General features: G+C 43.1%; 1 protein-coding gene across 2 annotated transcripts; it reads left to right on the forward strand.

Moving 5' to 3' along the window:
• The first annotated feature begins 128 nt into the window (after nucleotides 1–128).
• Nucleotides 129–24,181, forward strand: RFWD3 (ring finger and WD repeat domain 3). Of its 2 annotated transcripts, XM_075040387.1 has the most exons (13): nucleotides 129–189; nucleotides 2,509–2,893; nucleotides 4,261–4,493; nucleotides 6,293–6,393; nucleotides 6,492–6,689; nucleotides 8,891–8,982; nucleotides 11,160–11,274; nucleotides 16,646–16,874; nucleotides 18,042–18,192; nucleotides 20,404–20,580; nucleotides 21,199–21,413; nucleotides 21,675–21,892; nucleotides 22,527–24,181. In XM_075040387.1, exons 2-13 carry the CDS (start codon nucleotides 2,511–2,513, stop codon nucleotides 22,668–22,670), a joined length of 2,256 nt encoding a protein of 751 aa, XP_074896488.1. In that variant the 5' UTR covers nucleotides 129–189; nucleotides 2,509–2,510; the 3' UTR covers nucleotides 22,671–24,181. The 2 variants fall into 2 exon arrangements, with proteins under 2 accessions (XP_074896488.1, XP_074896487.1); XM_075040386.1 differs by having other exon boundaries at nucleotides 21,675–22,667.
• Nucleotides 24,182–24,540: the final 359 nt, after the last annotated feature.

Below are 24,540 nucleotides of genomic sequence, written 5' to 3' on the forward strand. Positions count from 1 at the left end.
TGTCTCCCCTCCCCTCGCCCCGTCACCCTCCCGTTCGTCGGACAGACGGACAGAGCGGCTGGCCAATGAGAAGGCGGATCTGGCCCCGGCTCACCCAATAGAAGCGGGTGCAAAGGTCGCGGCCGGCCAGTAGGGTGGCGGGGGCGAGGCGGCGCGGAGCTCGAGCGGGGCCGTTGGGCCCGCTGGCAGGTGAGCGGTGGGTGCCGGGGACCGGGCCGCTGGGACGGGACCCCAGGCCAGGCCCGGCCTCCCCCGAGCACCGCGGGTGCGGCTGGGCCTCCGCGGCCGGCCGCCGGCGAGGAGCGCGGGGTCCTGCCGCGGCCTGGCTTCTCCGGGGCCGGGCGGGAGGCCTGGGTGATGGCGGGCCCCGGCCTGAGGGGCTGCGAGGCGCCTGTGGGGAGGTCGGGGATGGCGTCCCGAGTGCTTGGGGTGCCTGCGACTGCTAGAGGAGAAATCTTTCCCCTCCCGCGCCGTTTACGTGACTGGTTCTTAGTTAAAACAAGCGAGCCCTGTAAAAAGCCAGAAATAAACCCGTGCTTGTGGAGCGTGTGCTTAATTTTGGGTGGTGTTCGGGCTTATTTTTTGGTTAACTTTACGTTAAAGCAGGTGCAGCGTTATAACTGTTGGAGATGTAGAGAGGGGCCTGGGTTTGCGTGAGCAGCGCCAGGTGCTGCATGGCGAGGAGGAGGAGGCCTTCCGTAAGGGCAAGCTTGTGCTTCAGCATTCAGCCTTGTGGTTAGTAGTGAGGAGCCTTCTGTGAAGCTGCCTGCTGAGCTGCTGCTCAGACTCTGCCCTCTCAAAGCACTCCAATTTTTCTCATCTGGGCCTAGAATACTTGTTTACAGAGATTTTTCTGTCTGCGGGCTCCTCCATCAACTGGGCAGCTGGCTGTGTTGCAGAAGCACTGGTCTTTGCCCCTTTCCGGGAGACTCCAAGGTGCCAGTATTAACGTCTTTTTCTTTTTTTTTAAATTAAGAAATATGCAGGGTTACTTAACCCACAGTGGTGAATGTAGGCAGTATTTTTAAGTCTCACAGTTAGTTGATGGGGAAGATAAAGGCTCTGTCATGCTTATAGGTGGCAGTTTTATTATGAACATGAGTTTAGTGCTGGAGAAGCAGTACTTGGATCACTGAATATTATTGTATCTTGACTGTATGACTGTTCTGGTGGGAGGTGGCATTTAACATCTATTTTTGGCCTAACTTAGGCTGAATCGCTAATTAGGATAACAACTATAACATGATTCATAAGTTAGAATTTCTTAAAAGATCTATAAAATTATTTGAGCATTAGTACATCCCCCCTCTAGCAAGTCTTGTATACATTTTCTAGTTATTTTTTGCACTAAAAGCAGCCAATGTTCTGCACAGCACCTAGCCTAATAAGTTTTGGTGTGTGCTTTGGGCTCTTAAGTAATGCTAAAGGTCTACAATTGCCAAGGCCTTTCACGCTTATGATTGCCTAAGTATTTTTTGAGAATGTGAATGACCTTTGGCAGCTTGCAGAATTTAATCCACACACCCCCTCCAAAACAGGACTTTTTTTTTTTCTTGGTGTGCCTATTTATTCAATTAATGAAATAATCTTGAACTTTTTTGTGTTGTAAGACTGCCTGTAGAACAGGGTGACTAAAGTGCTCTAATTAGCTGGCTGACAGCTGCATAATAATTAGCAATGCACAGACTGTTGTCTCTGGTTTTCTTCAAAACCCAAGGTAGTATTTCTATTTAGGAGGTAACCTGAAATCTTTGTCCCGAAGATGTTTGCAGGGCAGCCATTGTTAAACAATATACGTGAGGTTTTACTGCAAATTTTGTGTTTATTTAGTCTCAGGCTGAATATGAATCCACAAATGCTGATGCTGTAGGTAACTTGCTACCCATAACGTCTGTGGTGGGTTCTGCTGTGATACACTTTCTGGGTTTCTGTGGTGTTGGTGAATGTAAAGTACCTGAAAGGCCTGTTAAGTGAGCTGTGGATAAGGGTCACAGTGGTCTGTTATCATAATGGAATTTTATTCAAAGAAACTTGAAAATAAACCCACCTCCTTAGAGCAATGTCACAAAGGACTGCATTGTAGAGCTTGTTTCTGGATGTATTTGTGGGTGTTTGTGCAATGCTGCTCGCCACAGAGAATCTCTAGAATATTTCTAAACTGTTCTCCAAGATCCACATGAATTTACTGGCAAGTAAATGATGCCAGCAAGAAATCTTTAACTTACCATATTCATCCAAAGGCTGACTTAAGTCGATTTTGTGATGTGCCTTTGGTGCTAGCTGCTGTTGAGCCAAAGACTTTGAGTCCAGGACTCAGGGAGGGTGCTGCCTGCTATGCCAGCTCACGTATGTGTATCAACTTTAGATGGTTTAGCTCTGCCGCGAAAGGAAAAAATTTCTTTCGAGGCTTTTGTAATCACTGACTGCTGTCCCTGATTCTTGCCACTGTCGGGCTAGAAGTGGGGCGGATGCTTGCAAATACTAGTTGTTTTCTTCAACTTTTTGCAGAAATGGCTCAAGAAGAGATGGAAGTTGATCTCCAACCAGTGGCTGGTTACTCTGTAGAGAACCTCAGGACACTTCCCACAGAGCCTTCTGGTCACGCAGCGCTGTTGTCCCGTGCTCCAGTGCTCGATGAAGGAGGAGGCAGCGTTACAGTTCTTCCTGCTGATGATGCTGTTGTCATACCAAATGCTGGTACAACAAGGGAAGCAGTTGCTGAGCCTGACCCGCAGTTGGGTCCTGCTGCAGCTCTCAACGGACTGCAAAGGCTACAAGGGGCACTTGATCCATATCGGCCATTTCACGTGCCACAGGTCACGCAGCGTCCGCGAGTGAGGAGAGCTCGCAGGCAACAGAGAATTGGTGGTTCCCAGAGGACAATCAGTGCCAGGTAAAGCAGCAAAGAACTTGGATCTAAACTGTGCTTTTATGAAGTCTGGCATCGTTTTAAAACTGCCTTGCTTCCTGGCTTATAGAACCCAGCTCAGTCCAGGTTGTGGCCGAATTCTGGGCAGCTCACATACCTTTTAAGCTCAATAATGGCACAGTGCTCTCTGACCTCTTCTGGTAGGATCTTTGCTCTTGTTAAATGAATCCGTCCATTTCTTATCTTGGTAGTGGTGGTGTTGACTTCCAAGCCCTTCTGTGCTTTCCACCTTGCTTGCAGAGCTGCTTGCACTGTTCCCTCCGCTCTGCCAGATTCCTGTTGGTGCTCCCTGCAGCAGTGTTGACTCTCGGCAGTTCCAGCCAGCATTTAGCTCAGTGGAGCTTGTGCTCTGTTTTGCATTTCACCTTTGATTTGGGGATTGCCTGATTAGGTTTTCTGGTGACAATTGCTGCAGAAACTTTCACAAACATGCAAACTAATATTTTTCTGTAGGTGTTTTTTGTTACCTCCAGGCAAAGAAAGTAAAAATTCTATGTTTTACACCATTTGCGATGAGTTTAAAGGGTGATGCTATCCAGCCAGAAAGCAATCCCCATTTCTGGTTTGTTTGTTGTCTCATCTTTGTAGCTTTTGTAAATGCCAAGGGTGAAATTATAATTAACTGGAGCATTGCCTTTAAATTCAGTGAGACCAAGAACTCCTCTCCTCCCAGATGATTAAATGTAGCTGTACTATTTGCCCTTGGATTATGTGTGAAGGTCACTGGAGTTCTCAGGGCTAGAAAGCAACCTGACATACTTCTCTCTTGAATCTGAAGGATAATTGAGATGATAGCTGAACTGATGCGGGGAGAGGGGAGGATGTTTCTAGCCAGGGATGAAGTTCCAGTAGAAAAGAAGAGAGAAGGTAGAAAGACTAGGTGCAAAGTAGTCAATGGAATGAGACTCTGATACAGGCCTTGTGCGTCTAGTATCACCAGTGGCTTTGTGAACCAGATTTGAGTTAGGACTGTAAGTACAGGTTAGGATTTCCTTAGGCTGTTAGTGAACGATACTTATGTCGTCTTTGCTTTTCTTTCCAACCCCCCCACCCTCCCACCCCAAAAGAAGACAATATCATTGTTGTAAGGAGGAGATTTTCTTTGAGCTGAGCAAAATGAATGGTTGCTGTAGGATACCACTGATTGTTCATAAAGCAGGCAATTGTATGGGATTGCCCCTCTACTAGACAAAGTGTGTCCTGATAACTTTGATACCTTCCTATTGGAGTCGGAGCTTTGGAATTTTACCGCAAACAAGCGTGGAGAAACATGCTGAGCCTTTAGCTTATCTGAAATAACTGGCTTTTATTTTTTGCTTTTCTGGACTCAGGTCAGCATTGGACAGTTACTTTCAACTCAGCAGGACCCAACAGCCAGCTACAAGACCAGTTCCACGTCTGGAGTCCTCGCATATTGCAAGGGACAACCAGGAACACAGCTCAGATGAAACAATAGAACTGAGTGACTCTGACAGCAGCACTTCTGCTGAGGAGGAGGACACAGTGGAGGCTGCAGCACCCCGGTTACCAACAGCCCAGGAGACACTTCCAGCAGCTAGCTCAGGTTTGTGCTATATTTGAGCTATGTAGAGACTGATTTCAGAAACTCATCTTCCTGTTTCAAAACTCAGTGGGGGAAATCCTTTCGAGCTTCACAACAGATGGTGCTAAGAGATCATTATGCCTACAGCTGACGGGAGCAGGTTGCTACTGCAAGGCTTTCTGGCAAGCCGTTCCTAAGAGCAGTAGCAGCAATAGGTGGTTGCTACCATAATGTTAAATGGAGTCTTTTTGCTATTTGCAGGCTGCTGCTTATAAGTAATCCTGGAAATGTTAGGAATAACTTCAAGCTTAGAGATTAGTACTTAGTGCACTTCTGCTGTTATATATTATAAAGGAGCATTATTGAAGACATCAAGTCACATCTCTGGAGATCAGCAGTGCTTTCAGTTTTCAGAGAAGGATCTGATTCAGTATTTTTTAATGATTTGCGATTTCAGTCTGCTTCAGTTTAAAGTTTTCATTTCTGTAACTTCTGGTGACACTTAGCTGAGGAGGTAGAGGTACTTAGGACAGTGGACTTTTTGTTTGTCTTTTTCTTTCCTCGGCTTTTTCTGGCTCACAATCCTTTATCCAAACTCATGTTCACAGGCTGCCACGCACTTCAGTGACATTGTTTATGATGAACATATGCAGTTTATGTAAGAGTGACAGATAGTTAACTTTGCTAGTCAAGGTTATTGATGCCCAGAGAATATGAGAACAAGGGTGGGTTTTTTTGGTTTTTTTTTATTCAGTCTCTAAGGAATGTCCTTATGCTTCACTCTCTGCCCTTAGTTTTGTTTTTGATTGGCCAGTCTACCTTGACACCTTTTTTTGAGGGTACATCTATGAGGTGTTTTTTGAACAGATTCGTTCGACTTGCTCTGAGCTAGTCTTACATGTGACAGGAACTCAAGCTGTTAAGTGCTGTCTAATACTGTGTGAACATATGCTCTCCGTAGGGTTTTCTGGAATTCCCTTGTGCTTTTGGCTTATATAAGGCACTGGTTCCTGTTCAGCCCAGAACCATAAGGGCTGAAAACTTTATTGGCATTAGCCAAGGTTAGGTGATACCTCTCAATCGGCGATACCTCTCTGTTGGATTGAGAGTGTCTGCCTTGAATGCTAAATGTGCCTAACAACTCTTTTGTTTTGTCAGGAGATGGGGGGAGACAGCTATTTCTGCTTCTTTCTTAGTATGCTAGTGGTGGTAATCCAAATGTAGTGTTTCTGTGTGCCTGTGCTTCAACAGAAGGGCTAACAGAGGCCCACCACAAAAACATATGGCCCAGCAGAATTGATAGTTCAGATAACTACCAGCTGGAAAACTGCTTAAGTCAGGGTGAATGGACAGATAGCATACGGTAAATGCTTTCTTGGCACATGAAATATGCATGCTTAGATCCCTTGGCAAAATAACTACTTCTTACTGGTGTCTGTCTTTCTGTGGGCATAATGATGCAGGGTTCTATCCTTACATCAGCCTAACTATAGACCTGTATGCAGATATATTTGTTTCCAGCAAGTCAGAAAATCCGGACAACAATTGCTTTCTTTAAAAGACCTCTCCTTTTTCACTGAAATTCTGCTCCTTTTTATAAAAGAAAACACAAAGTTCTTCAGCACTGCTGTTGATGAATAGAAGGGCTTACACACAGACTGCCTGACCTTCAGTATCCAGGACACTTATCTGAAGCTTTGTACATAACCTGTGCCATTGTTGCACTGCTTGCCTTATGCCCTGATGATTTTGGATCAAGTCAAGGAGAACTTGTTTTTCCCCCATTATGTATCAGTTCATCTAAGCAATGCTTTCTTTAGTTTCCACTCAGGTCCAAGCAGAGCTGTCTCAAGCTTCGTCTCAAGCTTCTACAGAACATGGAGGTCATGAAGATGAAGAGGCTGAAGTCCAGCAAAAGCGGGTAAGGTGACCTAAATGCTTTTGGAGGCAGATTTAAATATGGTCAGTGCTGCATTTGTCTAAAAAAAAGTTGTGTGTTTTTTTTATTTTTAATCCTAGACAACTCCACTAAAGAAACCGGAACCATCAGTTCCTGTTGCACCACTGGATGAGGAGGAAGGGGATACTTGTGCAATCTGCTTTGAGCAGTGGACCAATGCTGGGGACCACCGTCTGTCAGCATTGCGGTGTGGACACCTATTTGGTTACACATGCATTGAAAGGTGGCTCAAGGGACAAGCAGGGAAATGCCCCCAGGTAAAATGGATGTTTATGTGCCCTGGAAAGGACTTGCTATTGGGTAACTTCTGCTGCAGGCATGATCACTCTAACTGTTACAACTGCATAAAGGATCCACCTTTGCCTGCTGTCAGAAATAACAAAAATCACCTTTATTTTGATGTGACTACGCCAGGAACAACTAGCACTGCTTTAAAGGGAGAAGTCTGACTTGGATTTTCTCCCTTTAGTAGAGCATTTGTGAATAGCAGACTGAGAAGTTTGAGAGTTCAAGTGCTAAACCTGTAATTGGTTTCAGAACACTGCTCTGTGGTCCTGGAGTGTGGGAATGGCAGACAGATTCCTAGAAGCAATTAACTAAGCATAAAGAATACGTTACTGGACAAGAAAACTGTTTGAGAACTGTTTTCTGTCAGTTAATCTTCTGTTTTGAACTGCATCTGCTTTTGCAGCCTTTAAGCAGATTAAGCTGTTGAGGTAGCTTGCAGAGAGCAAACTGAGAAACAAGTTGCATCCTTTAATGCCCATTTGCAAGTGGTAGATCTACTTTTTAAAGTGTTCTATTTGGTTTTCTTTCCATGGGTAATATTGATCTCTTTCAATTAGGTCTACACTTCTCTGTGATGTGCTTCCATTCCTTATTCCTTTTCTCCAGAAAGGAATGTTGAGAAAAAACAGGTCAACGAGTATGTTGTAAAAAGGATTCAGTTCTGCTGCTTTCTGAGTCGGTGGCTGGAAGTCCAGGATTTCTTTGGTTTTGTCATTTTGAGAGCTTCCATAGTCTTGCTTGACTTTGTGCAGGGTTCCTTGCTTTCAACAAGCAACTTGCTGTTGATGTGCACTGTGATTAAACCTAAAGAATCACTGTTGCCGCAGCAAAGGCCCAAACCTTATTTTTCTTATCCCTGTCAAGTCTGCGTAAGCTTTTCTTCAGCTACTCCAGGCCCAGATGGAATTCTTGGAGATGTACCTGGCATCTTTGCTCTTTGGAATTTTGTGACTGCGTTCTTCTTGGACCCTAACAACTCTTAAGGGGGTCTTTCCTCCCCGTTTTTCTTCCAGTGATGTAATTACTGAAAATTTCCTGGGAAAACTTGCTCTGGAGAGAACCTTGGTGCTAAATCATCTTACCTTCATTTTCAGTTGCTGTCCTTTGCGACTGGGCATTCTCTGATTGAATAGCACAGAGCTGCTGTGTGTGGTGCTCTGTATACTAAGTGGCTTGAGTGCAAGTTACTGTGAAATTGCACCACTCCTGATCCTGCCAGTGACAGCTGCTGGTTGCCAGGAAAGCTTAGCCACTTACTGCTCTGCAAGGCAGCTCTTTACAAAGGGAGGGGGGTTGTCTGATCTGAAACTGTTGCCCGTGATATCTTTGTGCTACTAAATAATAGAGAAGTCTGCATTTTAAGCGCACATAGTAATTTAATGTTCAGCAGACGTTACTTGATCTGAGTATTCACTGCCTCTTTTCTGATCAACAAAGTACATTTGCAAAACAGTAAACTTGCAGATACTGTAACTTCTTCCAAGTCCCAACTCAGGGGGAGGCATTATCTCTACTTTTTAAGGTGATTCTAAAGTACTAAATGGTCACAGCCATTTAGTAATGCACAAAATTATTGAAATATCTGACTCCCCATGTATCACTGAAATCAGTGGGATGTCAGTGTTTCATACAGACACTGGAATGCTTTTATGGATTTGGGCCTATAGGATTTGATTAAAGGAATATAGTATGTAAATAACAGAGTTGGGAGTACACTCAGGGGTTCCTAAATCCTTGTCTGTTGGCCAAGCAGCTAGTCTTGATTTTTCAAAATAGAGGTTGGGCTGGTGTTTTGTTTTAGATCTTTTTCCCCCTCTTTGACTTTTTTTTTTCCCCCCTGTCCCTGGAACTTACCTGACCATGCTGTATCACTGGTGCTTTAGCAGAGTAAATTTAGTGGAAAGCAAGGAGATGCATTGTTAAAGGTGCAATATGGTACAAAACCTAAACTGTTGTTGTAGCCCCAATTAGAGTTCTGGTGTCTATATGAGGGAGTGTCTTGCAAACATGCTGTGTTAATGTTTGTGGGTTTGTGGATTTGTTTTCAAGTAGACAACCCCTCCCTTCAAAGCTATAAGGATTTTTCAAAATAATACCCGGCAACTTGTAGGCATCCATAGTTTGGATAGTTAAATTCTTGTAGATGAACTGAACTTGTCTTTTATTTCAGTGCAATAAGAAGGCAAAACGTTCTGACATTGTGATCCTGTATGCTCGCACTTTGAAAGCTCTGGACACCAGTGAACAGGAACGCATGAAAAGGTATGGAGCCTCTATATAAATATACCATCTCACTGACTGCATGCCATTGAAAGCTGCAGTCTGGCTTCTACTTCTTGCTTTAATTTCCTGTATTGTCTAAAGCAATTTGTGCATTCCTTTGGGGATTATCATGGTATGGCTGGCTTAACAAACCATGGCCTTGCTAGGTTGCGCATGTCTTACCTGGAAGGAGAATTTTCTCTTGGAACAGAATTCTTGAGTCTGTGCTTTGTGGCACTGAAGTAGCAAAAGCTGTCTTGTGCTGTACCCTCAAATGTCATCGTGGGAGAACATGCAGGGTTGTTGCCAAAAAGCCATATATTGGTAATTCATCATTAGATGAGAAAAGCGAGGCATAGTTAGAAATGCAAGGGGGGTGAATAGCTGACCTTTTCTGCCATCTTTTCTGCATGCATTAGACAGAGTAATCTCTTATATGAATCACTTTCCATCTTGCTTTGTCAAATTCTTCATGTAGCTTTACTTACAAGAGGTCAGTAAGCATTACTATGACTCAACTTCCCCCTTCACCTTAAATGTAGACTTTTTATTGAAAAAAGGAAAAGCAGGTATGAAAATGGGGACTAATTTCTTTTCATTAAGATGCTGTCACAGATACTACTCTGAAACTAAAAGGCTGCAGATATGAGTTCTCCTGAATCTTGTAGTGAATAGAATTTAATTGGGGTCGTCTTGACATGTCTCTAACTATACTGCTGTTCTTTCAGTGCAGTCTTTCAACAAATACCTCACTATCCTGGTCATTACTAATCAGAAATGATTGAGGAGTAACTGTCACGAAGGGAAAATATCTCTTCTGTCCAGATTGCCACTGCCTGATGGTGTCTGAACTGTACCTTTAGAAGGGTCGTGCTGCTTTTACTGGATTGACACTGCAAAACAAACAATAAGTAAGATTTTTTTCAAAAGCACAGAAGGCATTTGGGTGTTTAAATCTTGTTATCTTTCATGGAGAGGTAGTTGTCTAACCTCTGCTTGTGTCTCAGGATCTTGCTGCAGACCTTTCCCACTTGCCCTACACCTCCTCTGCCTCCTGTTTTTGTTGGGAGGCAGACAGCAGTGACTGCCTGTCAGTCCAGTGAAGTTGCTGGCAGTGGCTGTTTTGTGGCACACAGCCATGAGTGGAGGACAAATGTGAGCACTGATGCATGCATCAATATTGTTTGCACATAGCCTTGAACTAGGTGTACAATCATGGGTTTCATTCTTCACATTCAGAAAATCCAGTCTTCAGGCTCTGGGTACTCATGTAAAGAATGTGTTTGCAATGGTTAAATACAGCATTTCACCTGTTTCTTCTGCAGCAAAAAAAAAAAAAAATCATGTGAAGAAGCTATAGGTAAATGACAGAATTCTGTGCTTGGTGAACATGCAAGGCTAGGTCTGTATATTTAGAAGGTACTTAGGCAAGCTAAATCTCCCTGCACATGAACTACTGAAATAACTGGAATATTGCAGCTTTTGAAGTGCAGAATGCAGTGGTCAACACTATAGACCAAATTTACAGATAATTTTAAGGAATACTGGTATTTCTTCCCCCTCTTTAACTATTCCTTCATATGTAAAGCCCATATGAAAGAGAAATGGAAGTGTGTTATCAAAGCTGTTGCCGCTAAATGGTATGTATGCACTTTTAGGCTCAAGGTGAGGTAGCAAGTATGGCTTCTATATGGGTATGCACAGAGAGTTTATCTGTATCTGTCTATTTCTGCTACAGCTATGTCTTCCTGAAATACAAAATTAGTTACTGGTAGTAGAAACAAGCTTGAAGATCTTGCTGTGTTATGACTTGCTGTATTACTGACATGGTATATTACATGGATATTGATGGTATAGAATTTGCTAAACTGTTTCTGTAGGGAAAAAAAATTATTTCTCTTTCACTCTACTAAATGAGTACTTTTGGAGAGGGTGAGGAGAAAGGCTGTTGTTTCTGTGAAACAATACTTGAGTGAGTCATTCAGTACAATTGCATAATTGAGAACATCTCGAGGTGAATGTACTGGATGAGTGTGGTAGCAGATTTTCTGTTACTTTTGAATTTACCTGAACAGGACTTGTGTTGGGATGAAGTCTGAGGATAGGAGTTGACAGCCCAGAGAAGCATCCTAGATAATAACGTAGTCTTAAGGGTTGCTTTTCTCTTGTTCCTCCAGCTCTTTAGAAAAGGAGCAAAAGTTGCGGAGACAGGCAGAGCTGGAATCTGCACAGAGCCGTCTCCAGTTGCAGGTTTTGACAGACGAATGCAGCAAACTCCGCAAGCAAGTTCAGGTGAGTCTCGTGCTACTAATACACAGAGGATTCCCTTTCTCTTCAACCTGTCTTTTGCATGTTCCCTTAGAGGAGAGAAGACAGGATTCCAGTTTTAATAAGCAGCAAGATTTAGTAAACTCAACTGGTGAATCACCAGAAGTATCCTAAACAGCCCAGGCTGGCATATTCATGTATAACATGAACTACATAACACTGACATTTTTTTCTTTTTTTTTTTTTTTTTTTTTTTTTTTTGTTGCGTGCTTCTAAGATTTAATCAAAGTCGCAAGTACAGCTTAGCCATTAGAGTTTTTTGGCTGCTGATGTTGCAGGTTCCTCCTCAGGTTTTGTGGTGCCTGGAAAGGCCTGGTAATAAGCACCAAACTTAATAATTCTCATCTTTCTCTTAGCTGCATCAAAATAAGCTTTGGAAATCTCTACAGTAAACCTGTAATGGCACCTATTATCACTAGTTAGTCAAGAGCCTTTGAGAAGCAGTTTGTGAAGAGGTATGGCTATTTGCAAAAACAAAAGAAAACAACAAAAAGAGCCCTGATTGTTTTGTGAAGGTCAGTCAACATACTACTTAAGCATCTTCTGGTACCATGAGACCTGGTCTGTCAATAAGGTAGGCTGTATGCGGGGGCTGAACAGCTGCTAAGAGGCACCTCTGTCCCTTAGAATACAAATTACTGAAAATAAATGCCTGCTTCCTTTCTGGCTTATGCAATACTGCTATATTTTGTAACCAATCACAGCTGCTTTTGCAGGATTCCTATAAATTGTGGACTCCACTGGTGCTTCCAACGGAATTATCTGGCATGTTCCACCAGTGCTAGGTTTTCCAAGAGCCTGTTTCAAAGCTAGCTTGCTAGTTTTTTGTTGTATGAAATAGATGACATGTAATCTTTCACTGTCTAGTTAACTCAATTTTGTGCTTTTCTCTACTTCTGGAGTTTTTATAGCCTTGGCTATTCATGTCTGTACATTAAGCAACATCCTCTTTGCTGAAGTCTTCCTGTGTGACATAAGGCTTTTCAAATTGCTTGCCTGAATTCCTGCATGAAGCTGTGTCCTCATCAGAGCTAATAAGAAAATTGGTCCACTTCAAACTTTGGCTTAAGAAAAATGTGAATAAGATAAAACTGCAGGTCCATAATGTCCTCCTACAATTCTTTTGGTGTTAAATGATAGAGTACCCAGTCTAACTGAATAGAAGTCGTGTGTTATAAAGATTAAGTACCCTGTGTTCTTTAAGCTCTGTTTGAGTATTTATACTGCATTCATCACTGTCCTGTAGTGGTTAATGAGAATGCTGGAAGCAATTTCGAGGTGCTTGTTTATACTATGAATAAATGGAGAGTAAAACAATTTGCTGGGGAGCAGAAAATCAGTGGGAAGCCTGGAGTAAGTCTCTAAGTTGTTTGATTATATTTTGAGCATATGCCTAATGAGTTTTCCTTGTCTTACGAGAGGTCATCTAGTAAAGTAACTACTTGCATGGAATTAAGTTGGAAGGGACCCCTGGAGGTTTCTAGCCCAATCCTAGCTGGGTAACTGCAGGGTTGGGTTGGGTTGCTCAGGGCACTGTCACACCAGGTGTTGAGTTTATGCAAGCAGATCACACATCCTCTCTGGACATCCCATTGTTTGACCATCCTCACTGAGAATTTTTTTTTTTTTCCAAACATCTAATCTGAATTTGACTTGTTGCATCTTGAGTCTGTTGCCCCGGTCCTTTCAGCAAGCAATGTTACTGATGGCAAAAGAAAGCATGTTTAACTGGCATACAAAGCTATAAGTCAATATAGAAAACAAAGTGCTGTGGGATTACAAAAGAAGTGTGTGAAATGTCCATGTAATCAGAGGGACATTTGGTATGGCAAAGTTCAGTTGCACAGAACTTTATTGGAATAGTTATGATGTTAATTGGTTGCACACAAACCTTGGTGTCTGAAGTCTTATGGAAAGCAAATGGTTCCCTGCAAAAGTCATTGTGTGACCCCTTTTTTGTCGCTAATGCGCTTGAGAGCTGTGCCTCATCAGCAGTCATGTGACTAGTTATGACCTTTTTTAGGTTTGTGTGCATTTTTCCCTGCTCTTGTCCATTGAACTTTTGGTATTGAAGTATTGAAGATGATTGAGGCTAGAAAATGGATGGTTTTCAAGTCTTTAGCTATGTGAAAATACATGAGGAAAGGAACTTGAAGTTGAGGGGAGAGAGGGTAGGTAGTTAACTGAAACCCTGGAAGAAAGCTCTCAATGGTGTTTCTATATGTAAACCTGCAGTGTGTGCTGTGCTGAGCTATATGCTGCGCACTGCATGGCAGGTTCAGACTTGCATTTTGGAAGCAGTGCTGCTGAAGCCTTACTTTTGCCTAAAGTTTTTCCCTTGTGAGCACAAAGAACTTGGGAATCAGATGTGAGCTACTGCAGTACTCCTCCTGAATCTGCCAAAATTTTCAGTACAAGTTAGCTAATGATAAGCAAACCATCTCTGGCTTCTGGCATTAATACCATTGATCAACTGGGATAGGAGATTCATTTTTGCAAGTGGGGAAACAGTAGCTCTGTGTATAGAGCAGTAAAGGGAGGACTGGCAGGGAAATGACAGGAGATTGCATGCTGCTGTGGAGAAGACAGCAAGTGTAACTGTGGGCCTTGCAGAGGTCAGTTTATATTGCTCGATGTATTGGTGTAGGGGTCGGCGTTCGGAAGATCTCGCGTTGTCACGGAAAGTTAGAGGGTTAGTCGCAGCCTTGTGATGTACCTGTAACCCCACCTCCCCTTGTTAGTATAAAAGGAATTAACTGCGCAATAAAAGCGGGAAGTTGGCGCTCACACTGCGTGTGTTATCTGTCTCTTTCCCTGGTCCGGGCCGACCAGTGATCTAAGCGTGGCACCTTGATATGTAGCGAATGCTACATATTGGCAGAGGTTTTTTTAAGTAGGATTTTCAGAGCATCCAAAAAGAATTGGATGGCAAAATATCAATAAAAATTTGTGAACCTAACACCTTTAGAAAAATTTTAGGCTAATGATTTTATTGCAAAAATACCTTTCATCTTTGTGTTCAGCTCCAGTTTATGTCTGGGGGAAAATCTAAAAGTAAAAGCTGCTATTTCATTCAGCTCTTTACTTATAGTGAAACCACTTGAAAATGCTCTGTGTCCCTTTGACTGAATTGGAACCTGAACCAAAGGGAGGTGGAAGGTGGAATGCCTGTGGTCCTGGACAGCAGTTTGAGGTTGTACAGTCATGTGTTTATCTCTATTAAATGCAAGGCTGGGGCTGTGTAGTGCAAGATAGCAGGCATGGCTTCTGTAAGAGCTCTGTGGGAGCACTGCCAGAGAGTGACAGTTATCCAGTAACTGCCTTTGTCTTTAAAGCCTCCTATCAGCTATTAAGACTGTAACCTAATACTCAAAAGAAAACTTCTGAATTTGTTATAGCTGGTGGGTTTCTTCTCCTATTCATTGTGCTCTCCTGCTTCTACTTCTCATGTTTAATCCTCAGGAAGACTTCTGCTGTATATCCTCTTCTTTCCCCAACCTGCGTGACTGTGTTCATTCATCACTGCATTGGCAAGGTGAAATCTAGGAGGCAGTCATAGTGTGTGCAGAGAGGCAAGTATGCCCTCAAGGCCCTTATTTAACACCAGGCATGAGGAAAACTCTGCAAAACATCTTAAAGGAAGGTTTAGGCTTACATTACTAAAAGAGTGTTCTTTTGAACACAATTAGTGGAATTTGTTCTGTAGTGCAACATTTTTAATCACCTTGGTAATGTACCTCCAGTAAGACTTCCTGATTTTGTTTAAATGTAAACATTGTACTAATGGTCCCTGTGGTTTTAATTGCCTGATTTCCTTTTTAGTAACTTGTGTAAAAGTTGAATGTTGAGTGCAGGTGACAAGGAGAGTTTTGTAAACTCCCCAGAGCAACAAGTAATTTTAATCTCTTCTGATCCTCAGTGGTGGTGATATCCTCCTGCCTTTTAGAAATAAAGAGTTTATTAAATTTTTTATTAAAAGTCACTTTCTTCTAAGTTACCTGTGTTTTCACTGACTGCTTACTCTAAGCCCAAAGCTATAGCTTCCATCATAAGTGACCTGACAATGCCCACACCTCCTCTTTGTCCCCGGGTTGTTTTGTCCTTGTTTCCTCTAATGGGATCCTCTTGAGTCTTCAGCTTACTTTTTTTTTTATTCCCTTGGGGAATCTGCAATGTGCTTGATGCAAAACAGATCAGACGTCTGTAAAATATCAGAATTGCTCTCTTCTTGAGCAGTTTCCAAAAGTTACAGGTCTTGATGAAACTATTAATGTAGAGCTTGATCTTTGATCTTGTCTTTTTGAGAACTGCTGCCTTTGCTTAGATGTGAGTTAAGTAGTAGTGGCTGGTTCAATATTGAAGCTAGCTTGCAATCTGCTAATATATTCATAATATCACTCTTGTGGCCCCTAATTGTTTAAAAATTACACAGTGTTTGAAGCACAATCTATGTTGCTCAGACAACAGAAAGCAAGTAGCAATTTTAGTATATACGCTCCCTCTAATATCCCTGGGGTTCTGTACTGTCTGGTTTTGCCCTTGGATTACAATAAGCTGGTCAAAATGTTTTTTTGGGGGGCATTTTTAGCTGACTTGCAATATGCCAGTGCCACTACTCGCATACCCACCTCACTCCTGATGATCTCTGTGGAAAGAGGAATTCTAGGAATACCTTGTTGCTGATGGAAGCTGTCCTTGGCTGCATCTCTGCTGAGCATCCTTGAGCATTCATCAGTTGAGGTGGAGGAAGGGGCGGGGGGAGGTGGTGGAAAACAGGGCTGGAGCTCTTGAGAGTTGTGTTGTTCCTGGAATTTGCTGCCTGGAGTTTACAAGAATAGGGTCATCTTCATTAAATAGACTGACTTGTTTCCTGCAACGCCCTTTATGTTGAAACTTGGGCTTTTATTTTTTTTATGGGGTATTCTGGAAGTTCTAGAAAATGGTTTTAATTGACTTTCTCTTGTGGCTTAGCTGCATGTAATACTTGGCAGTTCATTCTCTTCTAAACAGCATTGATCTGCTAGTAATTGTTATTGGCTTTTATGCATTGCCCAAGAGTCCTCTCTTTCATGCAGTCTAATACATACAATAGCAGACTTTGAGTCCATTCTGCCAGAATTTGTGTAGCGTTTGTACGTTTTTGTTGCTCAGTCTCATAGTCAGTGCACTTGGAAATCCAGTATTTCAGGAACAGCATGGAAACAGGACCATATTTTCCCTCTTTATCTGAGAACAAGTACAGTTGGAACTTTGGGAACAGATATCACAGAAGGTTACATCGCCAGTGATGCATTAAAGCTCTTTGGGTTTTGTTTGGTTTTTTTTTTCTCTGCAGGAACTGAAGGCTCTAGTGGCCCAGCACAATATGAGTGCTTCTCAGCAACCTGGCAGCTCCCGTACCTGCATCCCAGGCAGCCTCCCCTCCAGCCAAAGCCAGCGCAAGTACCACTTGGAGAAGGTTTTTGTGGTGTCTCAGACTGGGAACTGCAGAGTAATGGCATATTGTGACTCACTCAGTTGTCTCGTGGTATCACAGCCTTCTCCACAGTCCACTTTTATTCCTGGTAATTAAGCAAATCAAGATTTGGGGGGGTTCATAGGTGAAAGTTAAATATGTTTTCTACTTGATCCCTGCTTCTCTGATTGACCTTTGCATGTGCCTTGTAAACTGGGAATACTTGTAAGAGTTGATGTAGTTCATCTGGCCCCTGCATTGGCAGCTCCTGCCTAGTGAGGTAGCTTGTTTCCCCTGTCACTTCTATGGCAGAATCCTCGCAGAGGTTCTCTGGCTCTTCTGCTAAAGTGCCATATCCACAAGAAGGTAAAAGGTGTGTCTGGTACTCCTTGCAAAGGTGGGTCTTTTGAGAGAACAAGAGGTCAGTGCGCTAGGGCCTGCAGAGATGTTTCCAGTGCTTGAGTGAGAAACATTGCTCCCCAAATTGTAGGTGGATTGATCCACGTGCAGCTGATTTGTCAATACTTTTTTAAAAAAAAAGAAAACCCAAAAGCAAAAAACTTTTAATATGAATGATAGGAGCACTGTTTCCTAGTGAAGAAATAGAAAGCCAAGAAGTCATGAGCAGCCCTGGTTTTTGTCTCACTGTTACGGCCAGGGGCAAGTGACCTGACATCTGGACCAGCACCAGCTTGCTTTTTCGATGAAATAGATGTAGCATTAGGAGTTTGAGAGAGTTTATTTGCAAAGTACTTCAATGCTTTCTGAATGATGAAACGTACTTTATTTGGTTAATGATTTGGAGGTTAATATGCCTTATCTAGGCATAACAAAATCGTTTTCTGCATTCAACTGACCTTTATTTTTCTGGCTTTTGGAGCCAGGGGACGAATCTCTGAATGGAGGCTTTGTGGTGGCTCCTGTAGCACACAGGTTAAGTTCACCTGTAGCCATTCTTTGCAGTGATGCTTGTTCTCTTAAATAGCCATGTAATCCTACTGTGTGTGTGTTTTTATCTAGGCAAGAATGGCTAAAGAGCAGCAGGCTCTTGTAACAAGAACTGTAATGCTGATACTGAGTTTGCTCTTGCTGGCTGGGATCCTTAAGATTTAGCCCTGTTGCCATTTGTGGCAGTTCTTAACCAGAACAGCAAATAAATTCTACATGTTCATCCCACCACAGGCTTCAGTACAGACATTGTAGTTCTGGCATAGAATTGCTAGTTCTACACATATGCTGCTTTGCGGTAACCTGCTTTATCCTTCTTCTGTGACAGGTTGTGGTGTTAAGATGATGAGCGTGGCCAACCTGAAGAGCAGTCAGTACATCCCCATCCATAGTAAACAGATTCGGGGACTGGCTTTCGGCAGTCGAGCAGATGGCTTGCTGCTCTCTGCTGCTCTGGACAACACTCTCAAACTTACCAGGTGAGCCCTGGTGGGGGGAGCAACCTGTCCCAGCAGAGTTTTGCTATGTGCAAGAGAATGGATTGGATTTTGTTCTGTCTCTAGAAATGTCTTGCAGCACTTGCTATTCTGCTTTCCAAAAGATGTTGCCAAGATGACATCAGGTCTGCATATTGTTCCTGCATGTGGGAACTAACAGAGGGAAAGACTTGTTCATGCTTTCGGATCTTTTAGGTGGAGGTGTTAGGGAGCTACTTGTCTGTGATATTTTTCCTGTGGAGAACTCGGTGGAAAAGAAGTAATTTAGCGTGGATCAGCCAAGTTGTGTTGAGAAGAAACGTAGCATAATGTATAGATGGGAAATTTACTGTCCACTTGGCTTTCTGTTACTGCAGGGAAATGTGAAGCATGGGAACTTGTATGGTCTAAAACAGAAACGAGGGGTGTTTAAGTTGGGTGCTTTCTTCCCTGCACTAATGTTGGCTTCTCTGATTTTAAACTTCTTGCAGAGTGTGGAATTCATCTGGGATATGAAATGCGTAGACAGCATTGTTGTGCACATGCTAGAGGAACAGAGGTTCTCTAGAGCTAGCAGAGGCTTAAAGTAGCAGGTTGGAGACTAATTATGCAGGGGCTGAGAAAAATGTGTCTGAGCCTGTTAGAATTTACAGCCTATGAGCATGTTCTCTTGCTGCTCTGATGCTCTTCAATCTTAAGCTGCTTCAAAACTTTATTGGCTGATTCTTATTGAGTTATATTGACGCCTTACCCACATCTGTCTATCAGTATAGGGTGAGGCAGGATATGTCTGTTATGACTGATTAGTCCCAATTCTTTCCCATGAGTGAAGCAATGAAGAGACCTTCATCCTGCAACAAAAATGTCAAGAATGTTGCTTTCCTGTTACCATGTTGAAGACTAGTTAAAAGTAAACAAAACTGTCTCTGATGCTAAAGTCAGCATGCCAGACTTCTAACCAGTGAGGCTGATACTCTTTTCATGGTTTAATCTGGAGAGTGGCTTCTCATCGCAGTATCTGCTCAGACACTTGACTCCTATATCTGCCTCTCACTGCCTGGTTGGCTGCGTTGGAACTTGTGATCCTCTTGCCTTTGTACTTGATCCCACAATGCCTTGGAGTTAGGTGCTTGCTTCAGCAGCATCTTCATGCTGCTTTCAGGCTCCCTCTGAAAGAAAAGTCCCCCTTTGGTTGTCTTTCTTCCCTAGTTACTGATTTCAGAGTCATCCTACCAAAAGGAATTATCCAAGATGTCTTTAAGTCTCCTGTTCTGGCTTGCAAGTGTTTAAAATAGCACCATGACTTTGGTTTTTTTGTTTTTTCCCTGTCGTTTTAAGTCAGTCACTGTTCTGATATCAAATTCCCTGTCTCCCCAGTCAGGTTTGTCTTTGTGGTTGTTCCCCTTATATTCACCTGGGAGCAATTGCTTACTTCTCTGGAGTTCTGAGCATAATCACCTTCCCCAGGGAGGAACCCATGTGTTATAAAGGATATCAGAGTTACTTTGATATGTGCTGTCTTCTGTCTTGCACTATTCTCAATGTGCTGAGCCTACCTCAACAACGCTGCCCTTTGCAAATACGTTCTAATCTGACACCAACTTCATCTGCTATTCTGGGTTGCGCCCCTCTGTGTACTCCCCTCTTCTTCCTTCCACAAATTGAGTTTCTAAAGAATTAACACTATAAATGTGCTTTTAACTCTTTACCCCATTGACTGTCTCACTCTTGCTTAAATTGGATTCTTTTGAAGCATAAGCACTGTTTCTCTCATGTAAAAAGAGGGAGATAATTAACAGGAGATGTAATCTGAAGAGATGAGCCCTATGATCTCAGGAATATGCAATATTACAGGATTACACTGGATTCACTTCTCCTAATTGTTTCCAGAAAAGTAACTTAGCTTTCTCTTTCCATTAAGGCAGCTGAGACCCTGCTCTGAGATTTCCTTTCCCAGTCTCCAAAGATCACTCTGGAAAAAGAAGCATTAGTCCGGAAGAATTATAAATCACTTGACAACATTCAAGTGATTATTCTGTCTAGATTTTCCAGATTCATGTCTGGAGTAAAGGAGGAATTAATTCAGAATTCAGTCTAAAGAGAGATGCTTCTGTCTAAAGACTTTAAAAAGCTAGATTTTCTTACCTTAATTATGCTATTTTCTTATCAGTAGATGCTTGTGCAACAGGCCAACACTTCGCTTTTCTTCTGCAGCTTAGCAACAAATACTGTGGTGCAGACATACAATGCTGGCCGTCCTGTCTGGAGCTGCTGCTGGTGTCTCGATGATACAAACTACATCTACGCTGGATTGGTCAATGGCTCTATCATGATATATGATTTGAGAGACACAAACTCTCACGTCCAGGAACTAGTCCCTCAGAAGTCCAGGTATGGCATAAGAATTTTTCATTCCTCTCAACTTCACTAATATACATTATGCTAAACATAGCTTCTTCCATAAATCACACAGCAATTGTAATAGTTTAAATTTTTATGTGACTGTTTTGTAAAAAAATTCAAATTTAGCACAGATGCGAGAAGTCTCTCATAAGGTTGCATGGTATGTGTATAACTTAGTATGAGTGCTTTGCACCTGCGTCTTTTTAAGGCAGACAGTAGTCAGAACTGGACCCACCGGTGCTACCTAAGCAGGGGAACTGACTTTGTTTTGGAGCTGGGTTTAGTATTTAATTTGGAAAGAACAAATTACGAAGAGGTGTGAGATGCTGATACTTCCATCTCTTCTACTCAGGGAATCAAATGCTGATTTACACATCTGATGTGTGCTGTCTGATGCCCCTTTAAAACATAAGGCTCAGTAGTTAAGTCGATTTTCATTTATTCTTGACAAACCCATTGGGGTTCCTTGCTTGAAGGACCGTTTTGTAGCCTGCTTAGGCCCTTTCTTTCCAACATGTTTGGAGAGACTGGAGCTCTGAAGCTATGAGGCAGAATGCCAGCACGGCTGCAGCTGGCAGCACTGACTGCTGCCAATCACACTTTCAGGTGTCCCATGGTATCGCTGTCCTATCTGCCCCGGATGGCCTCAGTGTCACTGCCTTATGGTGGAATATTAGCTGGGACCTTGGAAGGAGCCTGCTTTTGGGAACAGAAAGCTGGCAACTCCTACCGGCCTCATCACCTGCCACTGGAACCTGGAGGATGCATCGATATTCAAACAGAGATCAGCACACGGCACTGCCTCGCGACGTACAGGCCTAGTATGTAATGGCGTGCATCTGCAATGCGCTTTTCATTGCCACTCTGGCTTGCTGTTTGAGTTTGACAGCAACTTTGGTGCTGAGGGCACAGCAGAAATGTAGTACCTGCCCTAGCCAGAGCAATGAGCATCTGCACATAGATAAGAATTGGGCAAGGGCAAAAGGAGGCAGCTGCAGGGTGGTGTTGCTTGTATTCCTACAGTTAAAAATTTCCTGCAATCAAATTTTCCAAAGGTTACCTTTTTTATTTCTGCCATGCAGGTAAAAATAACCCATGTGTGCGTTGTGTGATGATGGAACTGACTTGCAGCCCACTGACAGAGGCCTCTGAAGATGTGGTGTATTCTTCTAACCCAGTTCAGACTTTCAGTGCTGGGCCCACCTGCAAGTTGCTGACCAAGAATGCCATTTTTCAAAGCCCGGAGGAGGATGGCAGCGTCTTTGTGTGTGCTGGTGATGAGGCATCTAATTCTGCCCTGGTATCTCTCATTCCTTTCAGTGTGATGGAGGGTTTTATTGCAATTCTTAGGAGAGAAGTCTTATCAGTCACTGCATCAGTGTGTTTTGGTGGGAATTGTTTTGTCACAGACATTACCCTGTGCAGGTTGGTCTGTTGTACTTGCTAGAGCAGGTGTAACTTTCTGTTAGCGTGGGACACTCAGTGTTAGCCAATGCCTGTGGTCGACATCTATCGAAAGGAATGTAGGCAGTAAGTCCCTGTTGTCTACCAGAGGAATGCAGTTGGGTATACTGGCACAACTGGGTGCTGTAAGTGGCGTAACAATCTTGGTGGGACAGCTAATGTGGTAAGTGCTGTGAGGGATGGACGCAGGCTCCTTAGGAATGACAAGGAGAAGGGTTGCCCCTTATGTGAAAAAGCAGCTCAGGGGCAGAGGATGGACAACAGGCTGCATGAGAGCTCATGAGTCAGAAGAGAAGGCAGTCTGGGTGACACTGTGCTGTGAGTCTGTGAAAGACCATCCAAGCAGGGTGTTAAAGTAGAGAAAGGATCCTATAGGTAACTTGAGGAAAGTTTTCTCGAGAGAGAGGAAGCTCTGTTTTGGATGCAAGGGAGAATCCTGCAGTCTTTGACCTTGCTTGTCTGTCCCACAGCTATGGGATGCTGGCAGTGGCTCCTTGCTGCAGAAGCTGCAGGCTGACCTGCCTGTGCTGGATATCTGCCCCTTGGAAATGAACCAAACCCACCTCCTGGCTACTCTGACTGAGAAGACGGTGAAGATCTACAAGTGGCAGTGAGAGTGGTCCCCATGCCTGCCATAGAGAGGCTTTCCAGATATGCTGCTGATAACCCCTACTCAACCGCTCACTCCCAGACTGCTACCCTGCATGTGCTGCTTACAGGAGACAGGAACCACTACAGCACCTTTCTGGCAGTAGGCAGGATGTGCTGGTGCCTAGAGCAATTCCCTTCTTCCTCCATCTTCCTTTTTAGGTCTGCCGTTACTTCTCTGGTTAGTTTTCTTCAGTCAAACTCTGCAAGCTGCCTCAGCACAGCAATAATTCTTGGACTGTCTCCAGCATGTGTTGCTGTACTTTTTTCCAGTGTGAATACAGCACGGGGAGTTGCAAATCAATTCTATGAATCAACAAAATAAGAGGAACTTGAAGACCTGAGACTCCCACTGCACTTTCTCGTGGAGTCCTGCAGTGATTACTGGGTGATGAAAAGGTGGCAATATTGGCACCTCGCTAGCATGGCTGACACTCAGTGTAAAAGCAAGGTCACCGCTTTAGTGAGCATACTCCCATGTTCTTTTGAAGGACTAGGGTCAGTTGGCAGAGGACAGACCCTGTTTTGTTGGCCATGGAGAGAACAGGCTTGGAAAATCTAGCGAGATCCTTTTTCTTTTGTGGTTTTTTTCCACGAGCATATAATTTACAGTGTAACTCCTTAATTATCTGCCCCCGTTTCCCTCCCTTTTTCTTCCCTGCTTCACCCGCAAGCAAACTTGGACAGTTTGGTTGTGGAAAATGAAACTAGAGAAGTACAGGTAAAGAGGAGATGATTCTTCTACTGTTGGCTGCTGATGTGCATGTTGTCCTTCCTTAAAGACAGCAATGTACTGAAACGGACAGTACCTTGGAAAAGAATGCTGGCTGCTTTTTTTTAGTTGGGTTTTTTTTCCCCCCTTTGAGGAACTGGTGGAAACTCAGGGATTTCATCAGCTTGCTTTCACTGACCTTTTGCCTTCCTTAAATCATAGTTGCCAGCTCACCGGCTGGTCACAGACAGCTTCCAGTTGTATTTGATTGCAGGTGTGCTGCAGACCTGCTGGTTTATGTAAATCTGAGCCCATTGCATGGGATCACAGGTCAGGGGATGTGTGCTGGCCAAGTACAGTGGACTCTTAGCACCCTTACCATAAAAATACACTGAGGAGTGTGAGAACTTTTATCTCCAGGTCAGATCATGGAAGAGGACTTAGGTTTCATTTTATGTTTAACGAAAGCAAATTTGCAAGGATGCTGGAAGCGGCAAGACCAGTTCCCTGTGCTGGAAATGTATCCCTTGGCACACCTCTGCCTCATGTGGTAAGCAGCATCTGTCCTGTTTGGAATGAGTGGGCCACAACTTAAACTGCCAGAACAATTTTATTTTATGAAGTATTGGGCTTGCACAGTATGATCCTGTTTGTCTTCCCTCTTAAAAATGAGATTGAGAAGATCTCTGCTTAACTTTATATTTTTCTGTATAGAATTTTGTTCCTATATTTTTATATACTGTAAAAATAAAGCCTTTATAGTTATCAAATATAACCGGTGCTGCTGTACTTTAAAAAATATCTCAGTGATATACATTGCATCTCTTGTGAACATAAACAAGCATCCCTGTATGTAGGCAAGGTTTCTCATGCTTTGTATTATTCCCAAGTCACACTGAGCTTCAGACTGAAATAATGGAGACTTTTAGTGAATGAAGAGTCCTCACTGAACCACGCTGCTCTGATCAGGTGAGGGGAAGGGAAAGGAAAGGGCTGAGCAAAGTCAGGCTGTGCACCTGAGATGTCCTTTTAATTGGAAATGAACTCACTGACATGAGACTTTTGGGCATTTTTAACAATGATCAGGAACAAAGGGCTAGTAGAAGGAGTAAGATTGTGAGAAG

Source organism: Buteo buteo, chromosome 11 (assembly GCF_964188355.1).
Source record: "Buteo buteo chromosome 11, bButBut1.hap1.1, whole genome shotgun sequence".
NCBI classification, from domain to species: domain Eukaryota; kingdom Metazoa; phylum Chordata; class Aves; order Accipitriformes; family Accipitridae; genus Buteo; species Buteo buteo.

Bases quoted from the DNA above. Each gene is read 5' to 3' on its own strand.
- RFWD3 (XM_075040386.1), top strand. From the start codon at position 2,511: ATGGCTCAAGAAGAGATGGAAGTTGATCTCCAACCAGTGGCTGGTTAC. The intron at 2,894-4,260 runs GTAAAGCAGCAA...TTCTGGACTCAG, and splicing joins CAGAGGACAATCAGTGCCAG to GTCAGCATTGGACAGTTACT. The intron at 21,414-21,674 runs GTATGTAATGGC...TCTGCCATGCAG, and splicing joins CCTCGCGACGTACAGGCCTA to GTAAAAATAACCCATGTGTG.